Here is a 13,025-nt window from a genome sequence, read left to right as displayed (position 1 = left end):
TGGGTGGTGGCGGAGGAAATACATGCAGCCAGTCTTGATTAATAATTTCATGCATGCATGCAAACTAAAAGACAAAACAAATGATGTCAGCAAAAAATTCTCCCTATTTCGAAACTTTAAAATGTTTTGTAGCTCAAACCGTCGCTCCGATTTAAAATCCATTTTCACGTAAAAAATTCGCCACGACAAGAGCATCGAAACAAGATCCCATGGTGGTATGTTTCGACAACTTTTTTTCAGGCGAAAAGTTACCATGCCCATAGTGTGTAACTTATCATGGTGTTACACTGAAGTTATCAGGGGTATGTTTCAACTTTTTTTTGCCTGGGTCAAAATTTAGCATGGTATTCTAAGTAAATTATGCAATACCCACCATCTACGATCAATGTTGTCCTTGGGCCACGAGGTGAGGTCCACATGCCAACATAGCATGACCCACATATAAAACAAAAAATTGTGCATTGTGCCTGGCCAGACCAGTTTAGGTACGTGCCAGACCATGCAGTGCTTAGGCCTATGGTGCATAGAATACCATGGCATTTACACTGAGGTTATTGAGGGTATGTTTTTCAATTTGTTCTCCCCGGATCAAAGTTACCACGGTCTGTGGTCGAATATTACCATATTATTTACACAAAAAGGTATCGAGGTTATGTCAAAGAAAAAACGAGTGAAAGTTATCATGGTGTTCGTACGTGAGTTATCAGCTTTGGTGTGCGTATATTACCATGTTATTTACACAGAAATTATCCGGGGTATCTCTTTCAACAACTTTTATTCCGGGGTCAAAAGTTACCGCGGTATTTGTACCTGAGTTATCAGCTCTGTTGTCCATGTATTATCATGTTATTTGCACAGAAGTTATCGGAACACCTAGTCAAAAGTTACCATGGTGTTTATACGTGAGTTATCAACTCGGATAGCAATATCTTACCATGTTATTTTCATAGAATTTATCAGAGGTGTGTTTTCAACAACAACCCCCTCCCCCCCCCCATGTTTTCAACAACAGTTTCCCCCAGGTCAATGTTATCATGATGTTCATACGTAAGCTATCAAACCTGTTGTGAGTAAAGTAGCATGCTATTTACACAAAATTTATTAGGTTTTTTTCCAACAACTTTCCCTCAGGTCAAACTTACCACAGTGTTATATATAAGTTATCATGTCTGTAGTGTGTAAATTAACATGCTATTTACACAAAAATTATGGGGTATCTTTTCAATACTTTTTTTCTGGATCAAAGTTATCATTGTGTTTGAACTCAAGTTACCAGAACTGTGGTGACTAAATTATCATGCAATTAACACAAAAATTTAACCGGGAGGGTGGGTGTTTTCGACAACTTTTTCCTCGTGGTCAAAGTTATCATGATATTTGTATGTTAGTTATCATGTTTACGGTGCGTAAATTATCATGCTATTTACATATAAAGTTACTCGGGGAACTTTTTAACCCCCCCTTGGGTTAAAGTTACTTTGGTTATAGCAACCTTTTTGTTTGGTTAAAGTTACTGTGGTGTTTATACCTAAGTTATCGAATCTGCGATGTGTCTGTTATCATACTACTTATCACAGAAGTTGTCGGGGTGCGCGAGCGGTGATGGTGATGCATGCACAGTTGAATAACAGGTCCCCTCCCCCCCCCCCCCCCCCCCCAGTTGGGAGCTCCATCGCAACCACGAGCATCTCACCCGACAGATATCGAGTCGACCGGGACTGTCGGAAAACATAATGTTTGATACTTAACTGTTTCGAGACTTGCGGGTCGGCGTGGCATGCTATGGTATTTACACAAAAATTTACCGGGAGTGTTTATAATTTTTTTCGGATGGAAGTTATCATGGTGTTTTTCTATTTACATAGAAGTTAACTGGGTATGTTTCGACAAAAAGAATTCCTCGATCAAAAGTTACCAGGCCCTGGGTGCGTAATTTATCGGGTCCACCTTTCTTAAATTATCATGCATGTTATTTACAAAAAAAAATCCAAGGTGTGTTGTCAACAACTTTTTCCCTAGTCAAAACTACCATGGTGTTTATACGTAATTTATCAGATCGGCAGTGCTTAAATCATCAGTTTAATCCCCTTGTGAAACACTTTTTTGAAAATGTATTTAAAATTGATGTAAACATCACTAGTAGAAAAAGGGGCTTTTGGCCCGGTTGGTGAGGGCCTTTAGTCCCGGTTTTTGAACCGGGACTAAAGGGTCGTTACTAATGCCTCCCCCCTTTAGTCCCGGTTCTTACACGAAGCGGGACTAAAGGCCGCGGCCACGTGGCGCTCCACCTTTAGTCCCGCCAACCGGGACTAAAGGAAATTTTATGATTCTTTTCTGAAATTTTTTTTTTAATTTTTTTTTATTTTCAAATTTCTGAATTATTTTAACCTCTAATCTCTAATCACCACCCCTCATCATTGCTCAATTTATCCTCTAATCTTTAATCACCCCTCATCATTCCAAATCATCTAACTTTCCGGACGGTCACCCATCCTCTCACTACTCCAGCCTGAGCACGCTTAACTTCCGGGTTCTATTCTCCCTCGTTTCCATGTCTGCACTTGTTTTCCTGACAATAGTAAGATGTCAATCCTATTAACCCTCAGGAATTTAGCTTGAGCATGAAGTGACACATTTCACTGTTTGAGTTTGAAACTATTGTTTTAAAAAACAATAATTATTTAGTAACACTAATATTTCTTGAATAATTAGTTTGACCATTGTTTGACCACAGTTTGACCATGGTTTCACCACAGTTTGACTAGATTTGACCAAAATTCAAAAAAAATGAAATAATTATTTAGTAACACTAATATTCTTGAATAATTATTTAGTAACACTAATACTTCTTGAATAAGTAGTTTGACCACAGTTTGACCAGATTTAACCAAAATTAAAAAACCACCTGAGCGGTTCTACCGCCAGTAGGCGGTACTGCCGCTCCCTACTGAAATTTGACCATATCTTTTTTTCCTTTTAGAATTTGAGGATTCTAAAAATTTGCAAACAGGCCGTAGGCCGTTCCCATTGGATGCGGATTTTCGTGCTGAATATTTTGATATAATATACGTTTTTTTTCTGACATCGTATGCAAAAGTTATAGCCATTTTACATTTTCCCGACACTTTTTGCAAAACATGTCCAAATTTAAGTTTTTAAATTTTCCTAACTAGTACATGTAGTAACATAACTACATCTCGAAGGATTTTAATTTTTTAAGTTTTTATCATTTTCTTTTGCTTTTTACAAAACTGAAAAGGCGATCCCGGGGGTGTAGAGTTTGAAAATGGGACCTTTAGTACCGGTTCGTGCCACGAACCGGTACTAATGCCTCAAACCCCATTAGTACCGGTTGGTGGCTTGAACCGGGACTAAAGGTCTGACCTTTAGTACCGGTTGGTGCCACCAACCGGTACTAATGGGCATCGCACCCTTTAGTCCCGGTTCATGGCACCAACCGGGACTAAAGGTCCCATTTGAACCGGGACTAATGCCTTTAGCCCACGAACCGGGACTAATGCTCGCATTAGTCCCGGTTCATGTAAGAACCGGGACTAATGCCCTTTTCTGGTCGAACCAAAGCCCTGTTTTCTACTAGTGCATGTATGCCTCACCGACTATAGTCAGTAACATGACACACTAGTGAAAAAATGAAAAATATAATGCCTTTTCCCAATGCGTATTAAAGAAGGATAGAAATGTTCAGTTGCGTTCAAATGCACAACAAGTGGTGCTAGCCCAGTTGGTTAACCTCTTTGTGGTAGCAGTACATGACCAGAGTTCAAATCCCTGCTAAAGCAATTTTTTTCTCGCGCGGAAAAGGAAATGGGATCTGTGAACAGCAAAAAAAAGGATCGCGCGGGGGAACCGGATCGTACATGCCTGTCGCTAACTGCTAGTCGGCAGGAAAATAGTTTTTCCGTATATTGTTATGGATCCTCCAACATATGGTGCTTGCTTAGGATCTTTTGCTAGCCAAAAATTTATACTAAGTAGAGATACTACTTGTGCATCCAAAAACTCTTAAACCCATTTTCTTGTCATGAGTGTCCACCATATCTACCAATGGATTGAATAAGATCCTTAAAGTAAGTTGTCATCGGTGCAAAAAGCAATAAAAATTGCTCCTAAAAATGAATGATATTTTATTGCAACGAAAAATAAGCGTTGTACGAACTTGTGGTGGTAAAGAAATAAAAGCGTCAGACTACATAATAAATGTTGCTATCACAAGGGGCAATATAACGTGACGTTCCTTTGCATTAGGAGCTTGCACATCCAAAAATAAAAAACGCATGACAACCTTTGCTTCCCTCTGCGAAGGTCCTATCTTTTACTTTAATGTATTTACTTTTATGCAAGAGTCAATAGTATTCCTTCTTGTTTCAACCTCAATTATTCTCTAGTTGGAAAACATCATGTGGTGGGGAAAGATCCAGGCACATATGGTCATTCAAATATATTTGATCATGAATTATTAGTTGACAATTATCTCTATGATAAATGGGTTGGGAGGCGAAACATAAAGCCCATATCTTTCTCTGTGTTCGATGGATGCCATTTGTTCTAAAATACTTTAAGTACTAGCAATCATAGAAGGCTATGTGATAATTGAGTATGTGCAGCTATTACTTAGACTTTGTTGATAAGTTGAATTACAATTGTTTGGTGACTAAGAACATACGTTGTTAAGTTTCAAGAGAATGCATAGTCTGAACCATAGCATGTGAATTGATTGCTACTTTATCATGATGAGTTTATGAGGAAGATTTATTGTTATAATGCTGAACAAGTGATTGAAAGTTATAATTGATCAAACTTATGAATTATGATAGCATTCACACTTCATAAATTATTATTTTTATCATTACCTACTCGAGGACGAGTAGGAATTAAGCTTGGGGATGCTGATACGTCTCCAACGTATCTATAATTTATGAAGTATTCATGTTATGTTTATAACAATTTTATATGGATTTGGTATGATCTAAACAGAACTAACCCGGACTTACGCTGTTTTCAGCAAAACTACCGTTGCGTTGTTTTTTGTGCAGAAATAAAAGTTCTCGGAATGGGCTGAAAATTTACGGCGATTTTTATGGACCAGAAGAGACCCACAGAGCACCGGAGATGGGTCAGGGGATGGCTGAAGGAGCCACAAGCATGGGGGCGCGCCTCCCGAGCTTGTGGGCCACTCGGGCACCCCCCCTGATGTGAGATCGACGCTGAAAAATCCTGTAAATACCCAAACCTCCGAAAAGAACCCTAGATGAGAAGTTTCGACGCCGCAAGCCTCTATATCCAGGAAAACTCAATCAGCACCCTGTTCCGGCACCCTGCCGGAGGGGAAAATCATCAGCGAAGGCTATCTTCATCATCCCGGCGGCCACCATGATGAGGAGGGAGTAGTGCACCCTCGGGGCTGAGGGTATGTACCAGTAGCTATGTGTCTGATCTCTCTCTCTCTCTCTCTCTCTCTCTCTCTCTCTCTCTCTCTCTCTCTTGTTCTCGGTCCGGCACGATCTTGATATAACATGGGCTTTGTTAATATAGTCGGATCATATGTTTTTCTACCTCTCTATCTTGTTGTCATGAATTAAGTTTTTACCATTGAGGTTTCACTATTATCGGATTGAATACTTGGTTAGATTTGAGAACACTTGATGTATGTCTTGCATGCGTATACCCTTGGTGACAATGGGGTGTTCTATTGATTCACTTGATATATGTTTTGGCACCCAACTCGCGGATTCCTGAGGTGACATTGGTGTAATCTAGGGCATAGGAGTTGATGCACGGTTCCGTCCTACTTTCTCCGGTAGAAATATTGGGGAACTCTTTGAAGTCTTTGTGTTTGATTGAATATTATGAATTTAAAGTTGTTGGATGCATATCGTATAATCAACTTATGAATACTTGTGGTGACATTGGAGTATCTAGGTGACATTAGGGTTGGTTGGTGTATATCATATGGTGTTATTCTAGTACGAACTCTAGGGTTGTTTGTGACACTTATAGGAATAGCTTAATAGGTTGATCGAAAATGATACTCCCTCCGTTCCATAATATAGTGCCTATAGATTTTTACAAAAGTCAAACATTACAAACTTTGACCATGTTTATAGAAAAAAGTAGGTACATCTAGAATACCAAATGCACATCAATAGATACATCGTGAGTTATATTTTCAGAATATACATGTTTGATATTGTAGATGTAGACAATTTTCTCTATACACTTGGTCAAAGTTGGCAAAGTTTGACTTTTACAAAAATCTATAGGCACTACATTGTGGAATGGAGGGAGTAGCTTTAAGGTGGTTTCGTACCCTACAAACAATTTCATCTTATATGCGCGTATGTATGAGCGTTTGGGTCTGTACTGTGTTAAAAAATTAAGGGTATTTAGGGCATATCTAGATGTGCTCTAATTATTGCACATCTAAATGAGTGAATCAAGCATAAAGAGGAAAATAAAAAAAAATATCCACACAAATATCGACATAAGATCAATTACATAGTACTTAGATGTGCCATGCTTCTAGATAGTACTTTAGCAAAACTGTAAAAAATTACGTACATCTGAAGGGAGGTTAGGATTGCATGTAGCAATTAAAGTTGACGGGCTAATATACTCTGCGGGCGGACGAATATTCCCACGCCAGGCCCAGTCCACATCCACACAGCAAAAAGAACTGCATCACCTCACGCCGCCGCCTGCCCCTCGCCTCGCGCCGTCCCACGCCGCCACCTGCCCCTCCCCTCACGCCGCCGCAGCCCCTTGCCTCCCCGGTTGCCTGCACGCCGCCGGAACTGCATCGCCTCACGCCGCCGCACGCCGTCGCAGCCCCTTGCCTCCCGTGTTGCCTGCACACCGCCGCCGCGGACGTGGACGCATGCGGGGTGGCCGACGGCGAACGAAGCCACACGTGTGCCCCGGGCGCGGCGGCGCGGAGCCCCCTGCCGGTTCGAGATCCGCACTGATTTCCTCCATGTCGTCGTCGTGCTCCCTGCTGCCAGCTCCGCCCTCCTCCGGCCTATCTCCTCGGCAACGGGCTGCTCCATCCATCGGTACCTAGAAGGTAGCGACCTGACGTCTGCCTCCCTCTCAATACCTTCTTTATTTTGCTAGAATCCTTGATTATAATCTGACATTATAATTCATTTTAGCCGAGAGGTTCGCTTCCTTCTACTACGATGGCCACATCGCTGCAACCGAAACTCCACCATTGTCCTGCCACCGACCCAGTGCTACTCCATTCCATCTGAACAAGGAATGACAAGGCCTTTGATGTCGTCAAGGTCAGTACAGGTACATGCTTTATTCAATTGATTGACGCCTTTCAAGTTTCAACAGATACAACTTATATATTAGTGCTTGAAAAAGTTGAGCACGAGTATACAGTTTCAGAATGTGATGGTCCTCTGTAGAAATCAAGTTCCAGCAAAACGCTGAATCGTGTGCGTTAGGTTATCCAGGCAGGTTTCTTTCCTTTATCAACTGACTGACAATATAGTATTGAGGAGCATACATTCACCAGAGATGCAACTGTTCTAATAGAAACTTCTTCGTTACTAACAATTGTTGTACTAGACTCACAACATAACATTTCATAAAACATATCAAGTTCCTACAAATCATACATCATTAACCACACAAACAGGGGAACCGTCGAGGCCTTCAGCTAACTTCGGTAAATTCATATCAATACAAACTCATGAAGAATATTCGTTAGAGAAATATTAGTGTTGAAATCAAAGACTGTGTTCTGCTTACCTGAAGGAACCAAAGAATCCGAGTCCATCAGCAATCCAGTATCCTCAAGCATCATTGACATGTGTTCTTTTGTACTGCTCTTTTCATTGTCGCTCATACAGGTTGCCGGCCGGGAAGACGCGTGGTAATGCCGGCCAAGACAAGAACAAGGGAAAGCTGAAGTCCCAGGGATGTCCGTGTTCATCAAAGGTGCTCTCTTTTTTCCATTTTTCTTTTTCTGTACTTCATCCTAGATAGGTGACTACTAATTTCCATGTCTACTGGGAGGAAGAATGTTGGTGGGCAAACCTTTCTCACTATGTCAATCACATGCTTTGTGTAACTCATATAGTGAATCCCTTTTATCCCCTTTAAGCTATCAAATCATAAGACATAGACTATTTGTATTTTATTTGAAATAATCTGCTCTCATAGTGCAGGAAAACATCATGAACAAAGCCAAAAGATTTAATTTAATAAGAAGGAACACCATGATTTGGTGGAGAAGACGAAAGGCTTTGTGTGGAAAATTAGGTTCGAAACTAAAATATAGATTCTAAAGTGCTCTTTTGGCTGCTACTGCTCTATGCTTCAAATTCCTTTTATAAAATATACAATAATGATGCACCTCTGCAGATATATTACATATTACATATTTCAGACGAAACATGTACTGGTTGTTACTGCTAGACTTCCATTTCAGTCGAAACATGTACTTGCTGGCATCTCAATTATTAGGCTCAAAACACTACTTTCTCCATGTCATTTAGTTTTGCTTCCACCTAAAAAAATATTATTATTCGCAATAGAACATATTTAGTTGAAAAAACCCTGTAAATATTGGACCACTACTTTGATAATTATTTTGCTTCCACCTATACTAGCTGACGCTTATTTGTGGAGGATTTGTTGTTGCCACTTCCTTCATTTCTGACCTAACATTTTTATTTATTGTTGTAGACTTTGGACAATAATACTCAGATGACATCTTGTAGTGTGTTACATTGCTTCATTTAACGAGTCAATTGCAAGAAACCACCACATTTGTGGCTAGGTTTGCAGGAAACTACCAAGTCGTTAATCTGTTGCAAAAAACACCGTAAAATCTCTTAACCCGTTGCAAAAAGCACTGAACAGCCGTTTAGCCTCGTTTGATCTCTTTTCCGACAGGTGGGCCGCGAAAACGCTGACGTGGCGTGCGGACAGGCAAACGGCGCCGTTAGGAAAGAAAACGGTCAACACGCCGCGCGGTCGGTCCTGTCGGTGCTCGCCAGACAGATGCCCCGCGCCCTCTCTCTCTCTCTCTCTCGCCCCTCTCCTCTGCCTCCTCTCTCTCGCTCTGGTCGCCGTCGGTGAGAAGCCAGCTGGCCGCCGTCCGCCATGGTTTCGTGGAGCGACGACAGCGAGGAATCGGGCTACGAGTACTCTTCAGGCGGCTCCCCTATCAAGGTCAGTGATTTGAACTCGTAGCTAGGGTTCTTTGAGCAAGGGTTTCGGTTTGGGGATTTTGTTTTTCCTGCTCGATTTGAACCCGTGAGATGGATTTTGTGCGTTTCTTTTGTTGATGTAGATCCCGGCTACAATCGAGGACCCGAACTACTCTGGTGTTGATGATGAGGTGATGGTGATGTGTGAGCATGGCCAGCCGGCGAAGAGGCATGTTTGCTTTGAAGGGATTAGCACTGGGAGGAGGTTCATTGCCTGTGGACTTGATGTGAGTGCTAGCAAAAATCTGTAGTTTGCTCATTTTGTGAAGAAACTATAAATTATTCATATGCACTGTTCATTGTTCATGTTCACTGTTCATTGTTCATGTTCACTGTTCACCTAGTAGTTTAGTTAAAGGTACTGTCATGTATCATACCATAGTGACTGAGTGAAGTAAATGAATTGTTCATACATATAAATGAACTACACCACAGTGATATAAATGAAGTAAATGAATTAAATTGTGCTATTAAAAATTAAGTACAAAGATATAAAATTAAGGTATCCATAGTGCATTGTTCATAGATATAAATGAAGTAAATGAATTGAACTGAATTGTATTGTGCTGTTAAAAATTAAGGTATAAATGAAGTAAATTCAGTGTAGTATGCTGTTAAAAATTCAGATATAAATTCAGAGTTGAGCTGAATTGTGCATGTGCAGTATACTATAGTTGTTTTGTACTTGTACTTGTTGTTTGCTAATAGACTGAATAGAATTGCCAGCAGTTGTGGTGTTGTTCATTGGGTAGATGAGGAGTGGCCAGAATAGAAGTGAAGTGAAAAAGGAAGTAAATGCATTTGTACTTGTTGTTTTGCAGGAAGCAAGCAGTTGTGGTGTTGTTCATTGGGTAGATGAGGAGTGGCCAGAGCATCTGCAGAATGCTCTTCACAAACTATGGCTTTTGTATGAGGATTGCCAGCGTGCTAATAGGATGGCATGTCTGGAACATTCATCACTTGTCCACAATCTCACATCACAGAAGAACAAGCTACAGGAGACTTATGAGAAGCTTGTTGAGGATGTGAACAACCTACTTGATACCCAGGACAATATTCCCAAGGAAAATGGAGTCCAACAAGGTGAACATGAGGAGATCACTCCACCTTTGGACAACAATATTTCAGCTTTGAAGGAACAGCTGGGTGCAATGGATGCTGAGAACAAAGAACTGAAGCAAAAGGTTGACCAGTTGAAGAGCATTCAGGTTGCCCAAGGTAATGTGATTAGGAATCTGAAGTTTGCTCATTTGAAGGAGAAGGAAAAGTTGAGCACTGAGAGGAGGAATTTGGAGTTTCACATTGCTGATCTTGTCAAAGCTAGTGACAAGAACAAGAGAAAGCTGAAGGACATCAAGGATATTTGCGATGAAGAGTGATTTGTAATCTGACCATGTGGGTCATTATCTTAGGTTTCAAGCATTGAACTATGGCTTGTAATGTGTGAACTAGTGGCAGTTTGCAGTATTTGAAGTAGGGTGTAGCCTTGAACTATGTCTTGTAAGCTTTGAACTATGGTGTCATGATGTTAACTATGTTGTTAACTAGAGTTGTTGGATACTGTCATGATGTTAACTAGAGTTGTTGGATACTGTCATGATGTTAACTATGTCATTGATGTTAACTATGGCACCCTAAATGATGGAATGAGGATATGTATCATATTAGGTTATCGTGGATGCCATCGACGCCGAGGCACCCTAGATGATCATATTAGGTTATCGTGGATGCCGTCGATGCCGAGGCACCCTAGAAGATCATATTAGGTTATCGTGGATGCCGTCGACGCCGAGGCACCCTAGAAGATCATATTAGGTTATCGTGGATGCCGTCGACGCCGAGGCACCCTAGAAGATCATATTAGGTTATCGTGGATGCCGTCGACGCCGAGGCACCCTAGATGATCATATTAGGTTATCGTGGACGCCGTCGACGCCGAGGCACCCTAGATGATCATATTAGGTTATCGTGGATGCCGTCGACGCCGAGGCACCCTAGAAGATCATATTAGGTTATCGTGGATGCCGTCGACGCCGAGGCACCCTAGATGATCATATTAGGTTATCGTGGATGCCGTCGACGCCGAGGCACCCTAGATGATCATATTAGGTTATCGTGGACGCCGTCGACGCCGAGGCACCCTAGATGATCATATTAGGTTATCGTGGACGCCGTCGACGCCGAGGCACCCTAGAAGATCATATTAGGTTATCGTGGATGCCGTCGACGCCGAGGCACCCTAGATGATCATATTAGGTTATCGTGGATGCCGTCGACGCCGAGGCACCCTAGAAGATCATATTAGGTTATCGTGGATGCCGTCGATGCCGAGGCACCCTAGAAGATCATATTAGGTTATCGTGGATGCCGTCGACGCCGAGGCACCCTAGATGATCATATTAGGTCATCACACTTATTAGCAAACAACTAACCAGAAAGTACTCAACCAAAATAAAGATGTCTTGAACATCATCAGCTCACCACAGACCAACAAGTCCACTAGGTACCTTACATGAAAGTACTCATGACAACCAACAAGTCCAACAAGTCCACTAGATGTCTTGAACATGTTTAGAACATGAAAGTACTCATGACAACCAGAAGCAACACAAGTTTTGACCACAAGTTAACACAACTTCACCTGCTCCCTTGAGAACAGTTGAACCACTCAGACATCTTAAAGGATGGCTTCCTCACTCTTCCACTACCTGCAACTCTTGGGGGGGATGAACTTGTTTCTTCCTCTTGGCCCAGCAGCAGTAGAGGAACTTGGACCAGCACCAGCAGTAGAACTTGGACCAGCACCAGCAGTAGAAGTTGCAGTCCTTGTAGTTTTAGCTTTCTTTGTTGCCCTTGTAGCAGGAGGAGCAGCAGCTGCAGCAGGAGCAGAAGGAGCTCTCCTTGGTGCACTGGGAGCTGAAGCAGGAGCAGAAGGAGCTCTCCTTGATACCCTTGGAGCCCTTGGAGGTGGTGGAGCTGGAGCTGCAGTTTGAGCAGCAGCAGGAGCAGAAGGAGCACTTCTCCTTGGTGGCATGGGAGCAAGAGCAGATACAGTTCTGGGTGTATCATCTCTCCTGTTTTCCTGAAATTATAGCATACAAATGTTAGAAACTAGTATGTGAAATTGTACAAAAACCTACAACAATAGTTACCTGGTGCTGGTTCATTCTCATAGCTAGGGATGGTTTAAGAGCCTGCTTGCAACTAGTGTATCTATGCCCAGTCCTATTGCAATTGCTACAAGTGATAGTTCCCATCCTAGATGTATCCTTTGGAGCTGGCTTTTCAAACTTGCTCTTTCTCCTCTTTGTCTCTTTGTTTCCTGGCTTTTCTTTGAACACTGGTGGTTCAATGTCAGGGGTTCTAGTCTTTGGCCACAAATCAGGCCCAGGCACAGGGAAAACTATTGGACTATAAGCTGCCTTATACATTGGTTTCTTGAAGAAATCATGAACAAAATCTTCTGGCTGTAGTTTTGCCTTGTTGATTGCAGAAACACCATGATTGCAAGGTACTCCACACATGTCCCACTTCCTACAACCACATGTATGTAGCAACAAGTTAACTGCATATGTGTTTTCTCCACTTGTCACCTGGAAGAGATCAGGTCCAGCTTTGATAGACTGACAAAACCTAGAATGATGTTTTGCTTCCTCTAGCTTCTCAGCATATGTTGGGCATATCTGCCACTTAGCAGTCTCAGTCTTTGTCCTATTTGCATTGAACTTCACTAACAGCTTTCTAGCACAGCTTCTAGGTAATCCCTTATCCTATGATATTGTG

The 13,025-nt window shown here is 41.8% G+C and overlaps 1 protein-coding gene across 1 annotated transcript; it reads left to right on the top strand.

Annotated features, from left to right (window-relative positions):
• The first annotated feature begins 6,744 nt into the window (after window positions 1-6,744).
• Window positions 6,745-10,843, top strand: LOC120976277 (uncharacterized). The gene is made up of 4 exons (XM_073496025.1): window positions 6,745-7,081; window positions 7,170-9,204; window positions 9,326-9,469; window positions 10,064-10,843. The coding sequence occupies exons 2-4, from the start codon at window positions 9,136-9,138 to the stop codon at window positions 10,619-10,621; spliced, it is 771 nt and encodes a 256-aa protein (XP_073352126.1). The 5' UTR covers window positions 6,745-7,081; window positions 7,170-9,135; the 3' UTR covers window positions 10,622-10,843.
• Window positions 10,844-13,025: the final 2,182 nt, after the last annotated feature.

Source organism: Aegilops tauschii, chromosome 3 (genome assembly GCF_002575655.3).
Source record: "Aegilops tauschii subsp. strangulata cultivar AL8/78 chromosome 3, Aet v6.0, whole genome shotgun sequence".
NCBI classification, from domain to species: Eukaryota; Viridiplantae; Streptophyta; class Magnoliopsida; order Poales; family Poaceae; genus Aegilops; species Aegilops tauschii.
The sequence above is the reverse complement of the archived record's forward strand: the minus strand, read 5'-3'. Positions and strand labels throughout refer to the sequence as shown.